The following is a 15,148-nucleotide window of genomic DNA, read 5'->3' as shown; positions in this document are numbered from 1 at the left end:
AAAAGGAAGATCAAGGCCAAGTAATTAACCAGTAATCCCAAGAGTACTGGAAAGAAGAGAGCCAATTTTCAACAAGCTTAAATCTTGGAATTTCACACAAATTGGAAGCCAAATGAGAGGGTAAGGTCCACCTACTTGAAGCACTAGAACATCACTTGGGGAAAATTTATAGCACTACAGTGATTTTTATAACAAACGGAACATAAAACTGAAGTACATAGACACACCTTGCCAGCACAGATAAGACTACAGCCTCAAGCTCCTCAAAATGAGGAGCAGTTATTCTGAATATGAATTCAGAATTCACAACAGAAATTACTGCAGAGAAATTCTGTGACTGAAGAAAGAATGCTGCCTTACATTATATTTTTAACTCTATCATCCTCCTCTTCTTGAGACCAAATTTCCTACTCTGCATGTTAACATGTACTGTGTATGCAGCACATTTTTATAGACAACAGTGTCCTTAATTACTTAAACCTTACAAAACAGCCTACTCTGCACATTAGGATGATTACACTGTATATTAGGATGAGACATTTTCCTTACGACATTTTAGTTTGCCCAGAATCAAAGCTAGTATTGTAACAGAAAGCCCTCACTACACCTCAGAAAAGGATTTACCTCATTATCTGTTCCCACATCCAACATCACTGGTAGACACTCATGAGGTTTTACTCCTCCACATGCTGTATAAAGTGCCAGTTTACCAACAGGAATGCCCATTCCATAACAGCCAAGGTCTCCAAGCCCAAGAATACGTTCACCGTCAGTGACCACAATAGCCTGGAGGAAGAAATGAAGGCACTGTAAAAATCACTTCCTTGCTTGTATGTACTAAGTACTCCATTATTTTCTTACCATCAGTTTTATTTTACATGTAAAAACTGTAACAGGTGCAAACAAATCAATAGTACAACAAAAGGAAAAAATTGTTTTATTATATTTTACTGTGGTTTTGTTACACTATTTTAGACTCTTGCTTCACTGTAAATGGGACTTTCATTTAAAACTTTTAAGAATACACAAGAGAGGTATTTAGTATTACATTACAAGAACTGGCATTGTTCCCTCTCACATTTTTTCTGTCAACAGTATGAAAATAGAGTAGGAAGCAAAAGGAAGTTATCCACAAAAAAAGAAGAACCACAAACTCCTGGGTTTTGTCATGTCTGTTTTCAGCAAAACCAGAGCCAGTCACTCCTACTGACCTTTGTCAGGGCTGTCTACAACCACCTGGCTCTTACCCTTCAAAGATATATGTCTTCTTCCCTTCAGTAAATAACACACTTCATCATACTTATATGTATCACATGTATATTATATGTATACTTATACATATATACATACATTTAAGTGTATATATATATATATATACACACATATATATACACACGCTTATACATATCAGGAAGCACGTGCTCTCATTGACAGAACTAATTTAGTAAAACCCTGCCTATGCTAATAAGAAAAACTTTTCATAAAAACTAAAGGAGAGAAGTGCCCAGAATGGCGAACAGCTGAAAACATAGTAATTCCCTCATCGTGCTCGGTAGCAAACCATTTTAGTTGGAAATTCAGTATTTTTTTTAAGAGAGATCACGAAGCACCATAAGCGGAGAGCTATTAAATCAAACCCCAGAATGGGATTGTCAAGAGATCATGTAGGGCCTCTACCCTTGGAGATATTCAAAACGCAAAGGCTGGACATAGCCCTGAGTAACCTGTCCTGGTTGAGCTTGTTAGAGCAGAAGGATGGCTCCGATGAATGCCTTCCTGCTTCAACCATTCTTAAATTTCCTGAAATTCAGAAAAAGCATTCAGGGTTTGTTTTTCTTCCATACTGCTCAATTGACCAATTAATCAGTAAAGGACGCCTATAGCTAAAAAAAGTAAGTGTTTAAATGCCTCAGACTTTGGCTGCAACAGCATTCTTTCTGTTGAAAAAATGAATTAAGAAATCACCAAAATCTAAACTGATAAAAAGCTCCTAAAAAATATCTTAACCAATTTATCCTGGGTACAAAACAGCATTAGCTCTGTTATGCAACTAAAACTATACTTACCTTGATGACACTTTCTGGCCAGGATTTAAGCATTGTAGCAATGTGACCCCGGTCATGGATAGAAATAAAAAGACCTCTGCAAATAAAAAAAAACTTTTCATATAAACAGGTAATTAAATAATTATAAATCAGTGTAATATAAATAAATTAAGTATAATCAATTAATACATTAGATTTATGCAAGTGTGTTCCCAACATACAAAACTTCAGTTTGATAATAAGAGCTTAATTTTGTATAAGTAAATTAATCATCTGCATTTAGAAGTCAGAGAACAAAGAACTCAGTAAAGCTTTACTGAGCAGGGAGAACATTTAAGAGTCCTTTCTGAAACCAATTCACTCAGCACTTGATCTGTTGATTAGTTGTCCCTGACCACAAAACTAGTTCCTCTTATGGCAGTGATCACGACTGTCCCAGCAGTCCTAACATTTACAAACAATAGGCCAAAGCTTAAAGCTATGAACAAAACCTGAAATAAGCCAGATATTATCATTACACAAAATAAATCAGGAGCATTCAGTAATGTGTTTAGAAAAGTCTCCTGAATTCATTAAAATGCCATTTTCAGTTACAAAAATGGGAAATTTTCATTTCGACAGTGCGAGAACATCCTCAATACTGAACAGAACAACCTTTACTCCAAAGAGTGTTTGAAAATTGACCTTTAGTTCCACCAGTATGCAAGAGTTTAAAACAAAATAACAGAAAAGCATAATTCTCAACTCATTTTCTGTCTAATACCTAAGCAAAATCAATATAGTATCTTATTCTCCTATTCTGTATTTCATTCTTCGTTTATTTTACTTGGCAGGTAGATTTACATTCAGGTCCACTCAGAGTTCATTTAATTTAATTTCTTATCCACTTTTTTCATGTGAGATAGTGGAAAAATGCCATCTCTCAAAACCTATGAACGCACTTAAATACAATCTCTCAAAATCTACAAAGAAAACTTCAATGAAAAAGCCCATGACAAAGATGCATTCTTGTAATTACATTTTGCATTAGTAAGTATAAGGCATTGTCTTCTAGAATTACTCTAAAGCATTTTCCATTGCCTATTTTAAAAATTTTAAAGTAAAAATTAGAGGAAAATATTGAAAAGATAATTGAAATCTAAGTCTACCAGAATATGAACTCATATTTATACAAGTGGGTCTTACAGGTCTAAATAAAACTAATGAATGAGGAAAATTATTGTCAGATATGACTGCAAATATATCAAGTCAAGCAAAGAAATCTCCTGCAGTGTTAAATGTACACTAACCAAGACAGAAAAATTAGTCCCAATTATATTTAATTTCATATGTTTAAATATTACAAGCATATTAGATAATACATTTATATATGTTATCATGCGATTTATATTTTATATTGATTTTTTAATTTAATATTTCAGTGTCTTCCTTCCCTCTTTGATGTCAAAAATATGCAACTGAAATTCTTTATTATTAAGGACAAAAAGCAATGTAAGCCATGCTGTGGTTAACCAAAGTATTTAATTTTATTTATTTTCCCCTAGAACTAGAAATTATCTCATCCTGGCATTTCTTACTCATTCTCCTTCTGTGTCCATTTCCCATGCTCAGAACTAACACACCAGGATGGATATTAATGTATCTCGGTTGTTTCTTTATAAGTAGTATCTGTCAGCAAATTAATTTCTCCCTCCCAGTGGAGCCAACAGGTCTTCAGGGACAGGACGGTTAATTTACACTTTTGAAAAGTTCTAGTATTTACTGCTCACAAGCATATCTATTTGTGAGCCAGCTACCTGAAAAAGATGTCCCTTAACAGTGAAATGCCATAAAACAGCAAAGAAAAATAGCTTATGCTTCCTTTCTGATGTACTGTACCATGCATCATTTCATAAAACAGCCTGTAAACTGTAAAATCATAAAGTCCGTCATATCAAAATTGCCTTGAGACAGCTGTGACAGATGAGTGTGTGAAAGCAAGCAGAGTGCTGGAAGAAAGCGATCTTGTGGGATCATTCCTCTTCTTGTCTCCATTCTCCAATTTACACCAAGCTAACAGATTTGTGTTAAATGAAGCAAGATTTTGCATTGATTTTCTAAAGAGTCAGAGCCCAGCCCAGTGTGCCTAAATGACCCCTTCCTTGCAAGCTAGGGAGAGAGGTCACCATGGAATAAATTCCCCAGCAGAGGAAAATAAAAGCAGGGTGGATGCTCCAGAAGGAATTTTGTTAGAACATTTGTAAGGACCTTTGAATAAGTATTGAGAGCGTATTTCAGAAATCTGTTCAAGCAGGATCAGATTCAAGCCACAATGGAAAATAGAAGCTGAAGTGTAAATAGTGATGTCAAAAGCATTCCACTCCTCTCTTTCTCCCTTTCCCTCCATTATTTCTGTAGTTTAGTAAAACATTTCTGGACACACTGGCCAGACCAAGAAGATGCTCCTAAATTTAAGGAAACAGAATAAGAGAGAAGATTTTTTTATATCTTTATTCTGGATCTCTTTTCTTCATCCTTAATTTCTTTAACACTTCTAAAAGGTATTCTCTGCAAGTAGGTACATCAGGTTGTTAACAGGATCCCTAACCTGCAAAGGTGTCAGCCACAAGAACACTCAGCCGGTATTACTGGGTCTGAATTCTCTGGCAACTCTACTTGCAAACAGCCATCAAAAGGTCACACTACATGTGGCTTTTTTTCCTTTTCCATGAGGTCATGCTATAGCCAGGGAAAGCATCAAATGCATAAGGTTATTAGAAGTGGGATAGGTCTGAGAAGCTGAAAAGGTGGCCAGCTATTCAGCTACCTAGCAGACGTTATAGTTATTTTGGGGCTGCCATAGCACAGCTACAAGAAGAATGAAGCATGGGGCAAGATAGATGATCTAAACTGGATTCAGTTCTACATGGATTTCAACCCAGAAATATGACTGAATTATCTGTTTGAGTATAATGTTAGTGATAAGAACAAGCAGGGTCATGCCAGTGATGCACACCCCGTTCTGCTGGACGAGGAAAACATGGCCTGCAGGATGGGCACCTGTCTGACAAAGCACTTCAGGATGGGGCTGCTAAAGCAGGTGGACAAGTAATAGATATAATCACATGGAGAAAGAAGCAAGATACAGGGAAAGTATTATGGGGAGGAATATGCTGCTTGTTTTTCAGCATGCATGTATTCACATTTCTAAGAAGAAAAGCACCTCATGGGGAAGCAGGATTCTCTTGCACACACTTTCAGAGCAGTCCAGGTTAGCAAATTCATAGGAAAAGCAACTGTAGATTCTACAACACAGTGTGGTCCTTTCTATTTTAAATGGTATCTTGGTTATACATACAATCTTTTCTTGCAAGGCAAGAAGGCCAATCACCAAAACTGTGAGTTAAAACTGTTCTGAAGCTTGCAGCCTCAGATCAATCTTCTAATTAATGAACACAGTGCAGTGCAGATTATCTTGCCTAAGCACACATGATAGAACTTGCCTAAGCACATATGCAGAAGTGCTCATCTAGAACCAGTTTGCCCCAGTGAGCCCTCAGCTCAGCACTGGTTGATACCAGCCCAGCCAAAGCAAGCACTGCTAGTGATATCCACTTCAGCTAGCCAGAAAATGTATGAAACTACAGCAGAAGAATAATTAGGCTAAGTAACTATGCCGCCTTTCTTCTCGTCACACCAGCAATAAGAGTAAGGGGGGGGACAGCCCACATGAGGACATCAAGATCCACTCAACAAAGGGTGGATCTATTTTGGGTCGCTGAGCTCACTTCACTGTAGCAAGTTTTACCAGTTATGTGGAGGTCATTCTACAGCCATGATTTGGGTCTGTTTTATTAAAATTCTAATCTATGAGAACAAAGACAACAGAATGAAATGGAGCATTTGTTTATTATGTTTTGAGGAAGCAATGATCTCCCAGCAATGTATTTGTCTATTTTCTATTAAAGAACAGTTCAGGAAAATGTGTCATTGTAACAGAATAATCCTTTCTTTCCTCTTCTTATAACAACAGGAGGTAATCTTAACATGTCTCAGAAGATGCCAAACATGTTTAATGAAAAAAAGTTCAGACTTTTCTCACAACCCTATATATTCAAGACTGTTATTTGAATTATGAACTGTATACAGAGTTACAGCAGAGGTGACTTCACTTCCCCAGGCAGCCTAAAACAACAAGCTTAATAATAATAATAACAAAAAAAATAAATCTCGGGGGAAAGACACAGTTTATTTCTGAGCCTAGACTCTTCCAAACTTCTGCACTTGGCAAGAAAGAGGTAAACTACTTCCCTGGTCCCTGATGAAATTCCCTCCTGTTTTTAAAATCATAAACAGCAATATAATAAAAGATTTGTACTAGGAACTAAGAGTACCTATATCCTCCTCAAAAAATGTTCTGCTCTTTTTTCACCACGTTTCCCATTGTGACTGTTTAATGTGGTCTCATTTCTTCATATAAAATGTGCTCAAAGTTTTCATTACATCTTACCATAGCAGGTAAGATTCCTTTGCATTGCAAGACCACTGAGGCTTAATAAATACAGGAGATGGGCTGATTTAAGAAATGCAGCTGTTGACAGCTTTGCTTATTTTCTTTACCCTTCCTTTTGTACAGGGATGAATTTCATTACTTTGCAATATACAGGTATGTTTTTCAATATATAAAAGAGCTGATGCTGAAATAGCAGCTGCTACTGACTGTCAGCCTGAATTCCTCAGTGTTAAAGAAACTTGGGCTTTACATTTTCTAGATGTGGCACACTCAACCCATATTTAAACAGAAAAGTTTGTAAGCAGCAAAACAAAGACTAAATCAACAACAAAGATCAAAAATAGGACAGGAGCATTAAGTGAACAGTAGGTACTGCTAAAACCTCTGAATATATGGAGCTGTACATGACCAAGATGTAGCTCATAATAAAGGTAAATTCTAGCAGCATCTGAATGACAACAAGGATAATATTCCTGAAAATACATCAATGTTTATAAATACATGTTATTTCATGCTTAAGATTTGGTTTTGTAAATGATTATTGATTATAAAATTTGTTTTGTAGAAGACATCAAATACTCTGAAAGACAGGCTAACATCTGCCAACTCCACTTTGCTACAGATGAAAGAATAATGAATGCCTCATATTTTTATAGCAACTCAAAAGCCCTATTTGGCACAAGGGTGTAGGGAAATAATTAAAATACAGAAAAATACAGTCTTCATAATCCCTGTAAATGGGAAATGCTTATGTCAAGGGGTCTGAAGAGTTTATCTTCAGCTATAGGAGCAAACCAGCATTTAGTTTTATTTCAAGAGTTTCTTTGAAAAGCACCAGTTCCTGACAGTCTTTATCCAGTGTTGGCAGCCTCTGTAACATTCTTTCATATGCCCAAGTCCATCAAAGCTGCTCATCAATCCCTGTTAGTAAGTGTCATGCTCCAATAGTCACTACAGTTAAAAATAACATCTACAGGGAAGACAGATGCTCCAATAGTCACTACAGTTAAAAAATAGCATCTAGAGGGAAGAGAGAAGTATGTGTGGGCCACTTACAGAACAGTATAGTATTCTGTGTGAATTAGCCTTTAGAAAAGGAAAGTGATAAAGTTAACTTGAAAGACAGCAACTGTAAGCCTGGCATTTGAAAATACAATCTCAGTTTCAAAAAAGAAAGGATAAGGTTTGGAGAAATAAAAGGTACATAAGTCTAGTGACACAAAGATTCAGATGTTAGGAAAATCTTTTAGTACAGATGTTAAAACATTATTTAAAAATAAATTATAATGATAGAATTTTTTTAAAAAAACTAAAAAGTAAAAAATACAACTGGGGTAGATAGCTACTTAAGATTATAATTTTTCTGATGCAAGCCCCAGCAAGTTGCAGTGCCCACGATGCTGACAGAAGTAAATAACAGTATCCACACTACACTCAAACCTGCCCAAGATGGAGTTCACGGCTCTGCCGTCTTCCTTTGACAATGGACACTGTGCACTTCACAGAGACTCATCCAGGTGGCACTCAGTCAGGAGAGCTGGTCCAAATAACCCCACGGGTTCCAGCAACTTCCACATAAAACTCCTCCTGCCCACATCTTGGGTTTACTCAGAAAACTGACTTCAGGTCTCAGCACATACTGTCTTCCACCTCACATGGGATAAGGGAAGCAGGGAACCAGGGGCTACTATTCCACAATTTGCAACATAGTGAGTTATGTAACTTGCTGTAACAATCCTGATACACCATGGGGCAGGGGCCAGATCACACGCACATTGCCCCACCTGCCCTTCTGAAACTGGCTCCAGAGCTTGCATACTGCACACATTTTCTAAATTGTAACAAAACAGAGCAGGTGACAAATACAAAAACAAAAAAAAGAAATTACAAGCTGCCCATAGCATTACAGACTCAAGGCAAATGACAAAGGAACAGAGACAAAACCTGGATCAGTTCTGTCTTACTACTTTTCTCCAAAATGTCAGGACTTTTTCAGCGCCTTGAGATTCCTGCTACCAAAGCATGTAATCTCTACAATATGAGTTTGAATGTACACAAATTTTTGCAAGAAGCATCTTTTTTCTTCAAACATTTTGCTTTTTCTCTGTAAAATGCCATCAGATAAACTCAGGCTCCAGAAATGGGCAAAGAAGCCAAGCCTTTTGAAAAATAAAAAGCAACCCAATGAAGTAATTCCTCAACTGCTCTCATTCAACCCAAAAAAATAACATTGTAAAAATAATCGGAGAAAAAGCATTACAAGCCTCACACTGGAAAACTTTAAAACCAATTTTACATGGTACCAAGAGTAATTATAGCTTGACAACTAATAATCAAAAAAGTTTCTCATTAATTTTGGAAACCATAACGTTCACCTCAAACTATACTAAATATACTTCATAAAAAGCTCCATAAAAACTTCATGGACTCAGTCATTGCAGATGTTTTGCATCACTTGTATAAAATACTCTTTACTGTATATCTAGATATCTAACACTTTTTCATTTAGAGCCTCACCTTCTCTACTTGCAAAGCATTCTGTGGACTGAATGTTCAAACTAACGACAATCCTTTTCATACAGAAAAATACTAAATCAAATAATATTTTTGTAGTAATTTCTTAAAACGTTAATTTGTTGATTCAACTATATTCCTAAAGCATCACTAATCTACACAATCAGCTTTTACATATTGTTGCTTAACCACACAGCAGCAATTCAATGGGATGTGCTTGTTTGCAAAGGAAAAGGCAAACTCTGCAAAATACTATGGTTTAAGTATTGAAGCTCATTTGCTCCAGAAGCTACTTAAATTCCTCTGACAGTTGCTCAGTAAATAACTTAATTACTTACACTCTAATGGGCACAAATAGAACTATTTTAAGACTGTGAATGAGAGAATGGTCTACCAGAGCCAGACCCATTCACTTTTAAGACAAAAAATAACCTACTGTTGTAGCTATCATGTTTGTATTATTTTGCACTAATATTAACTGCCTAGAAAGTCATCAATAAACAACATCAACTATGTTATCTACTGGGAATCTTGAAATGCTAGTGATGTTTTTCTAAAAAAAACAACTTTTAAATGCTATTCAAACTGTGAAATACTCAAACAAGTGAGATTGCTGTCCTTCTACTTACTTCAACAATTTCTGCTGCCTTGGCTCATTGCAACATGGAAAATTTCCCATATTTAGACAATGATGTCCTTTAAGGCCCATTATTTGACCTTTAAATCACCATAATTTGCTCTCAGTAACTTTTAACCAAGATAAAAGTGAAGACTTATTAAAAAATGCTTCTTCTTATGGCATATCCTACCCAACTTGCATTTCAATGAAAAAGTCACTTCTGAAATGAGACACTATCTTCCGTTTGTAGAGCTGACTCTAACTGCTGTAAAATGAACACTCTGAAAAAGTACAAATGTCCATTTACCATTTTCACATTTTTAAAAATGTAAGCAACCTGATGAGAAGCACTATTTCTGTACTTACTTTCTGTTAAATTTACAACATGAATCAATGTATGAGACAGACAAAATTTTTAGTACTATGTTCAATAACAACTTTTAAGTTGATAGAGAAGACCTACAGGTCCAGCTCTATCTCAGACGGAGAAACTGAGAAGCAACATGATTACTCTAAGATTTATGTAAGCTGATGTTAACAAAGCTCCAACATAACAGTTTTCTGAAATTTGCTCACAGAATAAATATTAACATTTTTCCAGAAAAACCCAGGATATGTATATTACCTATAAAAAGTGTTTTTAATTACACAGAATTGAATATATTTAAGAACAAAAAAATTACTAGAAGTTTTTATCATAAAATTTGAGAAAATGATTACTATAGATGGAACCCCAAGGAAACATTTTGAGCATTAAACCTCTGCAATGTATCTGGACGCTGTGCTAAAAATTAACCTCATCCATCAGAGGCAAACAGTCTTATACTTTCCCTCCTTTTTACAAAAATTCAGTCATGACCCCATGTATAGTTTTTCATTTTGTGAAGTCAGGATCAACATTTTGGGAAAAAACGCAGCTTGATCCCAGCTAACACAACCTAATATTGCTGGTCTTCACTACACAAATACATGAAACAAAGCACAGGGTAAGAAATGGACGTAGAGCAGAGCCAGCCCTATGGGGTGATGAAGAATTTAAATAGCATCATTTAGCAGTCAAAACAGAAGTGCTTCTGAAACGTCATTGGGGAGCTTCCAGCCTCTTCAAGGGAATCAAAGGCTCGAGTTCAGCGTCAAAAAGCACACAAGTTTTTCTGAGCTTGGGAAGTCTACATGCCATATTTTACGTCATCTTTCAAAGATGACAGCTGTTTCACTGGAAGACTGAATGAACAAACCATTCATCAAGTGACTGACATTACAACAACCCTCAAGAAGAATCCCATTTCCACGCATGAACTGGAGCATCACTACATTCTACAGTAAGTGTCAAAGTAAAAGTAAAAAGAGGCACATTGCCTGCAGCAAACAGAAACAAGGCAAAATGGAAATATTTTTAAATACACTATTTTCTTGAGAATTACAAGTTCCCCATGCTCATATACTGCTTACTAATGAAAAAAAAAACATTATTAATTGAACAGAAAGCAAACCATGTTCCATATTTTCACTGCCAGAGATAAATATCTACATGTCATGTTTAAGAAGCTCCTTTGGATGATGGGAAACTCTCAGACATATTGTTGCCTGAAACAGGCTGTATGAATAACCTACATACAGTGCAGCAAACCTGTACATATGTGTATATTTGTATATATGACCTGTGTATATGTGTATATTCTAAGCACATGTTATGTTACACAACATGTGCTTAGAATAAATCTACAGAACACTAAGAGAAAAGTTAAAAGCAACCAAAAATACCCTCTTATACAACAAAGTTGTCATAATACTGTGAACTTTTGAAATGGAAATGTGCTGCTGTGTCTCTGTAAGCTACATTACAGCTCCATCTCAGGAACGGGAAGCTCTTCCTTTAGGTGAAAAATTGCACCAGAATCGCAAAAACAATAGTTAATTTCAGTATACTAGAGTACTAAAATGAAGTTGTGAGACTCCCTAAACTCCCTTCTTCCTTAAGACTAAGCAAAATTCATCTAAAAAGTAGTCACTTTGGGAATGAAGAAGCAAGAATGAGAATTGGCTTTTCAGCATCTTTGTGCCAAAGGCATGGGCTCTCATTCAGCACAAACTGAAGCTTTCTTTTATTTTTCTGTATTTCTCAGTAAATGTTTCCCTTATTTCTGCCAGTTGATTTAAGCCTTCCATATCACTGTCTGTCTTCAGCTGGAAATCCTTGCTTTTCTTACGAAAACAACTTGCTTTGTTTGGTTTATGCACATTAATCTATTTCATCTATGGTCCCAGCAGGCCCTTACCCACCACTTTCTAAAAGATACTGCATGTGGCTTAATTACCTAAAACTCATTAGCCAGAGAAGCCGAACTGACATTCAGTGCCACCACTTAAAGAGAAGTAGTCAGGATGTCAGATGTCTCACAAACCTTTCTCCACCCCGCTGCAAATTACATGATGTTACTGCTACTCTGCAATAGATTCAGTAACGTTATTATGACCTAGTCTTTTTATTTTATTATAAATAATACTGCTGACATTTTTTACTGAGCTGTGTCCATAAGAAAATTGTATGTGGCTGTAAAACTTTGCTAAAAGAGATGAAAGCGCCTTGAAAGAAATAGAAGGGTCCACTTCTATCCCAAAACTTTTTTCTTGTCTTTTTCAGAAGAGTCCTATGCATATGGCTCACCCAAATGCAGTATGTGAAAAGCTCCTGGACCAAAAGATCTAGCCATGAATATAGGGAAACACAAGATACATTACAACACGTAATCATCCCATTTGTTTTGCTCTTAAAGGCTGAAAATACTTATGCCTTGTCTTCACTTTTGATTTTTCATTTTAAGACTTGACTATCTATTTAGAAAGCTTGTAGACAGAGACAGAAAACTATGACGTTAGAACAGCCAAGCTACTGAAGAGTTGCAGTGATTTTGCTAGGGTTTTTCCTTCCTCTTTCAGACTTTACCAAATACAGTTACAGGAATTATTGTAAGTATGTTTTTTTTTTTTTAAAGCTACGAAATATCTTGTATTAGAAATGCAACAATGAGACAATGTTGGACTGCTGAGTAATGAGAGTATTTTGAACAGAGAAGCTGCTGAATGTGTAAGCAGGGGATTTGGGTGATGCCAAAGGACGTGCAACAAATGTACAGAAAATGGGAGCTGGAGAAACTCCAGCGTAAGCACACCCCTAAAGGAAAACATCCTTTGGGCATGGGCTGGAATATAGACAGAATGAGTTAATAAAGCAGTGTAGCGCTTCTAAATCACTGGCATCTCTTTTGCAGTATCAGATGATAACATCAGGAATTACTGGGGACATGGAAAACTCTTTGCATAGAAGGAGAGGATAGGATTCCTCTAAGATCTTAATATTAAAACAAAAACCTGCACTAGATGTTTATCAGTCGACTATTACAGTCGTCTGCTACAAACTCATGTTAGCAATGCATAAATCCCTACTGCTGGTGATATCTAACTGTAAACACAGCGGCAACACCATTTATTTTTTATGCCACTGATATTTGGAAGTAAGCACTTTGCCCTCCACAGCATAGCCCACTCCATAGGGAGAAAGATATCTCCGCGTTTTTCTTAGTACCTCCTAAGCAATGAGTTGCAAGGTGTTTGTTGTCTGTTTCAGTTGTCTGCTTGTTCATGTGGCACAAGTCACTGTCTGGGTTGTCCTAAATGAGCACTAGAATGGTACAGAATCACAGTCCATGGAAATGGATACAATATGCAAACTACTGTCAAGAGCAAGCTACAGCTTCAGGGCTGTCCCCAAGGCCACTCAAGACAGAAGGGAGGGAACTGTACTTACCATTCTTTACAAAAGAAAGGATGGAGTGACTTCATTTGCAGACACTACATGAGATTTGATAGGCCTTGAAAAGGTGTTGAACTAAGGAAAGTTAAAGTTCTCCTATGGAAAGGAAATTTACTCTTAAAAGGTTTGCTTTGGGGGTCAAATGATATTGACAGTTAGGAAGGAAACTAAAAATCTGTCAGGTTTACAGAGGCTGTTTCATGAGGGGAAAATTTTAGTAGATAAATATTGCTTGTATAGAGTTAGAGCTAAGTAGACCTCTCCTGTACTGTATGACCTGATTCTTTAGTGTTGCCAGTTGGAATCTTTGGCCAAGCAGAGGTGTGAAATCTAAATAAAAATCTCTGCCCTTAAAGTACATTTCATCAAGGAATATACTGCTTTGGGAAATCAAGGGGCTTATAACCAGAAGGCAGTATTTCAGGCTGGAAGAGAGTCAAAATCTCCCTAAAACTTCAGGAAAATAGGAAGACATTGAAGAGTAACATGGTTATATATTGATATATATAGTTCATAGTTATTCATAGAAGTTCATAGACTTCATAGACATAGTTATTCATAGTTCATAGACTTCATAGAAGTCATAGTTATTGATATGAAATTGTAATGTAGCAAAATACCTCTATTTTAAAATGCAGATACATAGTTTATTTGTTGCAAAGGACATAGCCTACCTTTTATGTGGTATTGGCACTAGAAAGAAAAGATTAGTCAGAGTAACATTTCACTTGAGACCATGTACTTTTTGTCCAGTCTTCTGCACGTAGATTCACTAGATGACTGTTGCAGTAAAGGAAACAAGAAGGTTCTAATAAATACTGAGTTACTAACTGTCACACAAACTGTCTTTCCCATTTAGTGAAAATCATCTGTATGAAACTTCTTTGTTTCAGAGGACTGTCTCGGTAGGATATAACAAAATGAGAAGATAATCACATGCCAAAATCCACACAACTAAGTTCCCATTAGCTCAAAGTGCAGATGCTCTTGAAAAGATCAAGTCCCCCAGATTTGTGGAGAAAGGAAAACATTCAGTTCTAACCTCACACAACAGATAGTAGGAATTATTAAAAAACAACAGTACAAGCCAAATGAGGAGAGGGATCCCCTGAAAATAGGCAGAACTCTGTGAAGGAAGGGAACAAGGGAACAGAAAGACATAGCCACCATTTTAATTTTGGCCCTCTTGCTCAGAAACCACCAAAGATGTAAAAGAGCACTGAATCTTGCTAGCAGTCTTCCTTAGAAGACTGTTAAGAATGACCAAACATTGACTGCTGCCAAACATTTCGAGAGTCATGTTTTGAGAAAGGATGGCCTCATTTCCTCCTGCTCACAGCCAAGATGTACTCCATCCAGAAAAAACAGAGCAATGCACCTACAAACTTAGGTCTGAAAGCCAGAAATTCCATGCTTGTGATGTGCTTTATCCTAAAGCTTTTATGAACATGATCAAAACTCCCTGAAATATTACCTGCACAAGAAATCATGTGCGAAGTCTACGAGAGCAGGAAGAGGCTAATAATAGATAAAGCTCCAACTCAGACAAGACTAAATGGAAGAACAACTCCAAGTGCTGCTTTTGTAAATACCACCCCCTCCAAGTATGGTATGTTATACCTACAGTATGCCAGTACCAAGTACATACAAAAAACCCTGCCACA

General features: G+C 36.5%; 1 protein-coding gene across 2 annotated transcripts in view; it reads right to left on the bottom strand.

Moving 5' to 3' along the window:
- Positions 1 to 15,148, bottom strand: part of ME1 (malic enzyme 1) — a 153,821-nt gene that overhangs the window by 85,385 nt on the left and 53,288 nt on the right. For both annotated transcript variants that reach the window (XM_005518170.3, XM_014263648.2), the window contains exons 4-5: positions 2,067 to 2,142; positions 625 to 786 (exon numbers count right to left, since the gene is read on the bottom strand). In XM_005518170.3, the coding sequence (XP_005518227.2) occupies positions 625 to 786; positions 2,067 to 2,142 (238 nt within the window). The remainder of the gene's footprint in view (positions 1 to 624; positions 787 to 2,066; positions 2,143 to 15,148) is intronic.

This window comes from Pseudopodoces humilis, chromosome 3 (genome assembly GCF_049639895.1).
Source record: "Pseudopodoces humilis isolate 2021_Gansu_Grassland_sample_001 chromosome 3, ASM4963989v1, whole genome shotgun sequence".
Taxonomy (NCBI): domain Eukaryota; kingdom Metazoa; phylum Chordata; class Aves; order Passeriformes; family Paridae; genus Pseudopodoces; species Pseudopodoces humilis.
This window is presented reverse-complemented; position numbering and strand designations above follow the sequence as displayed.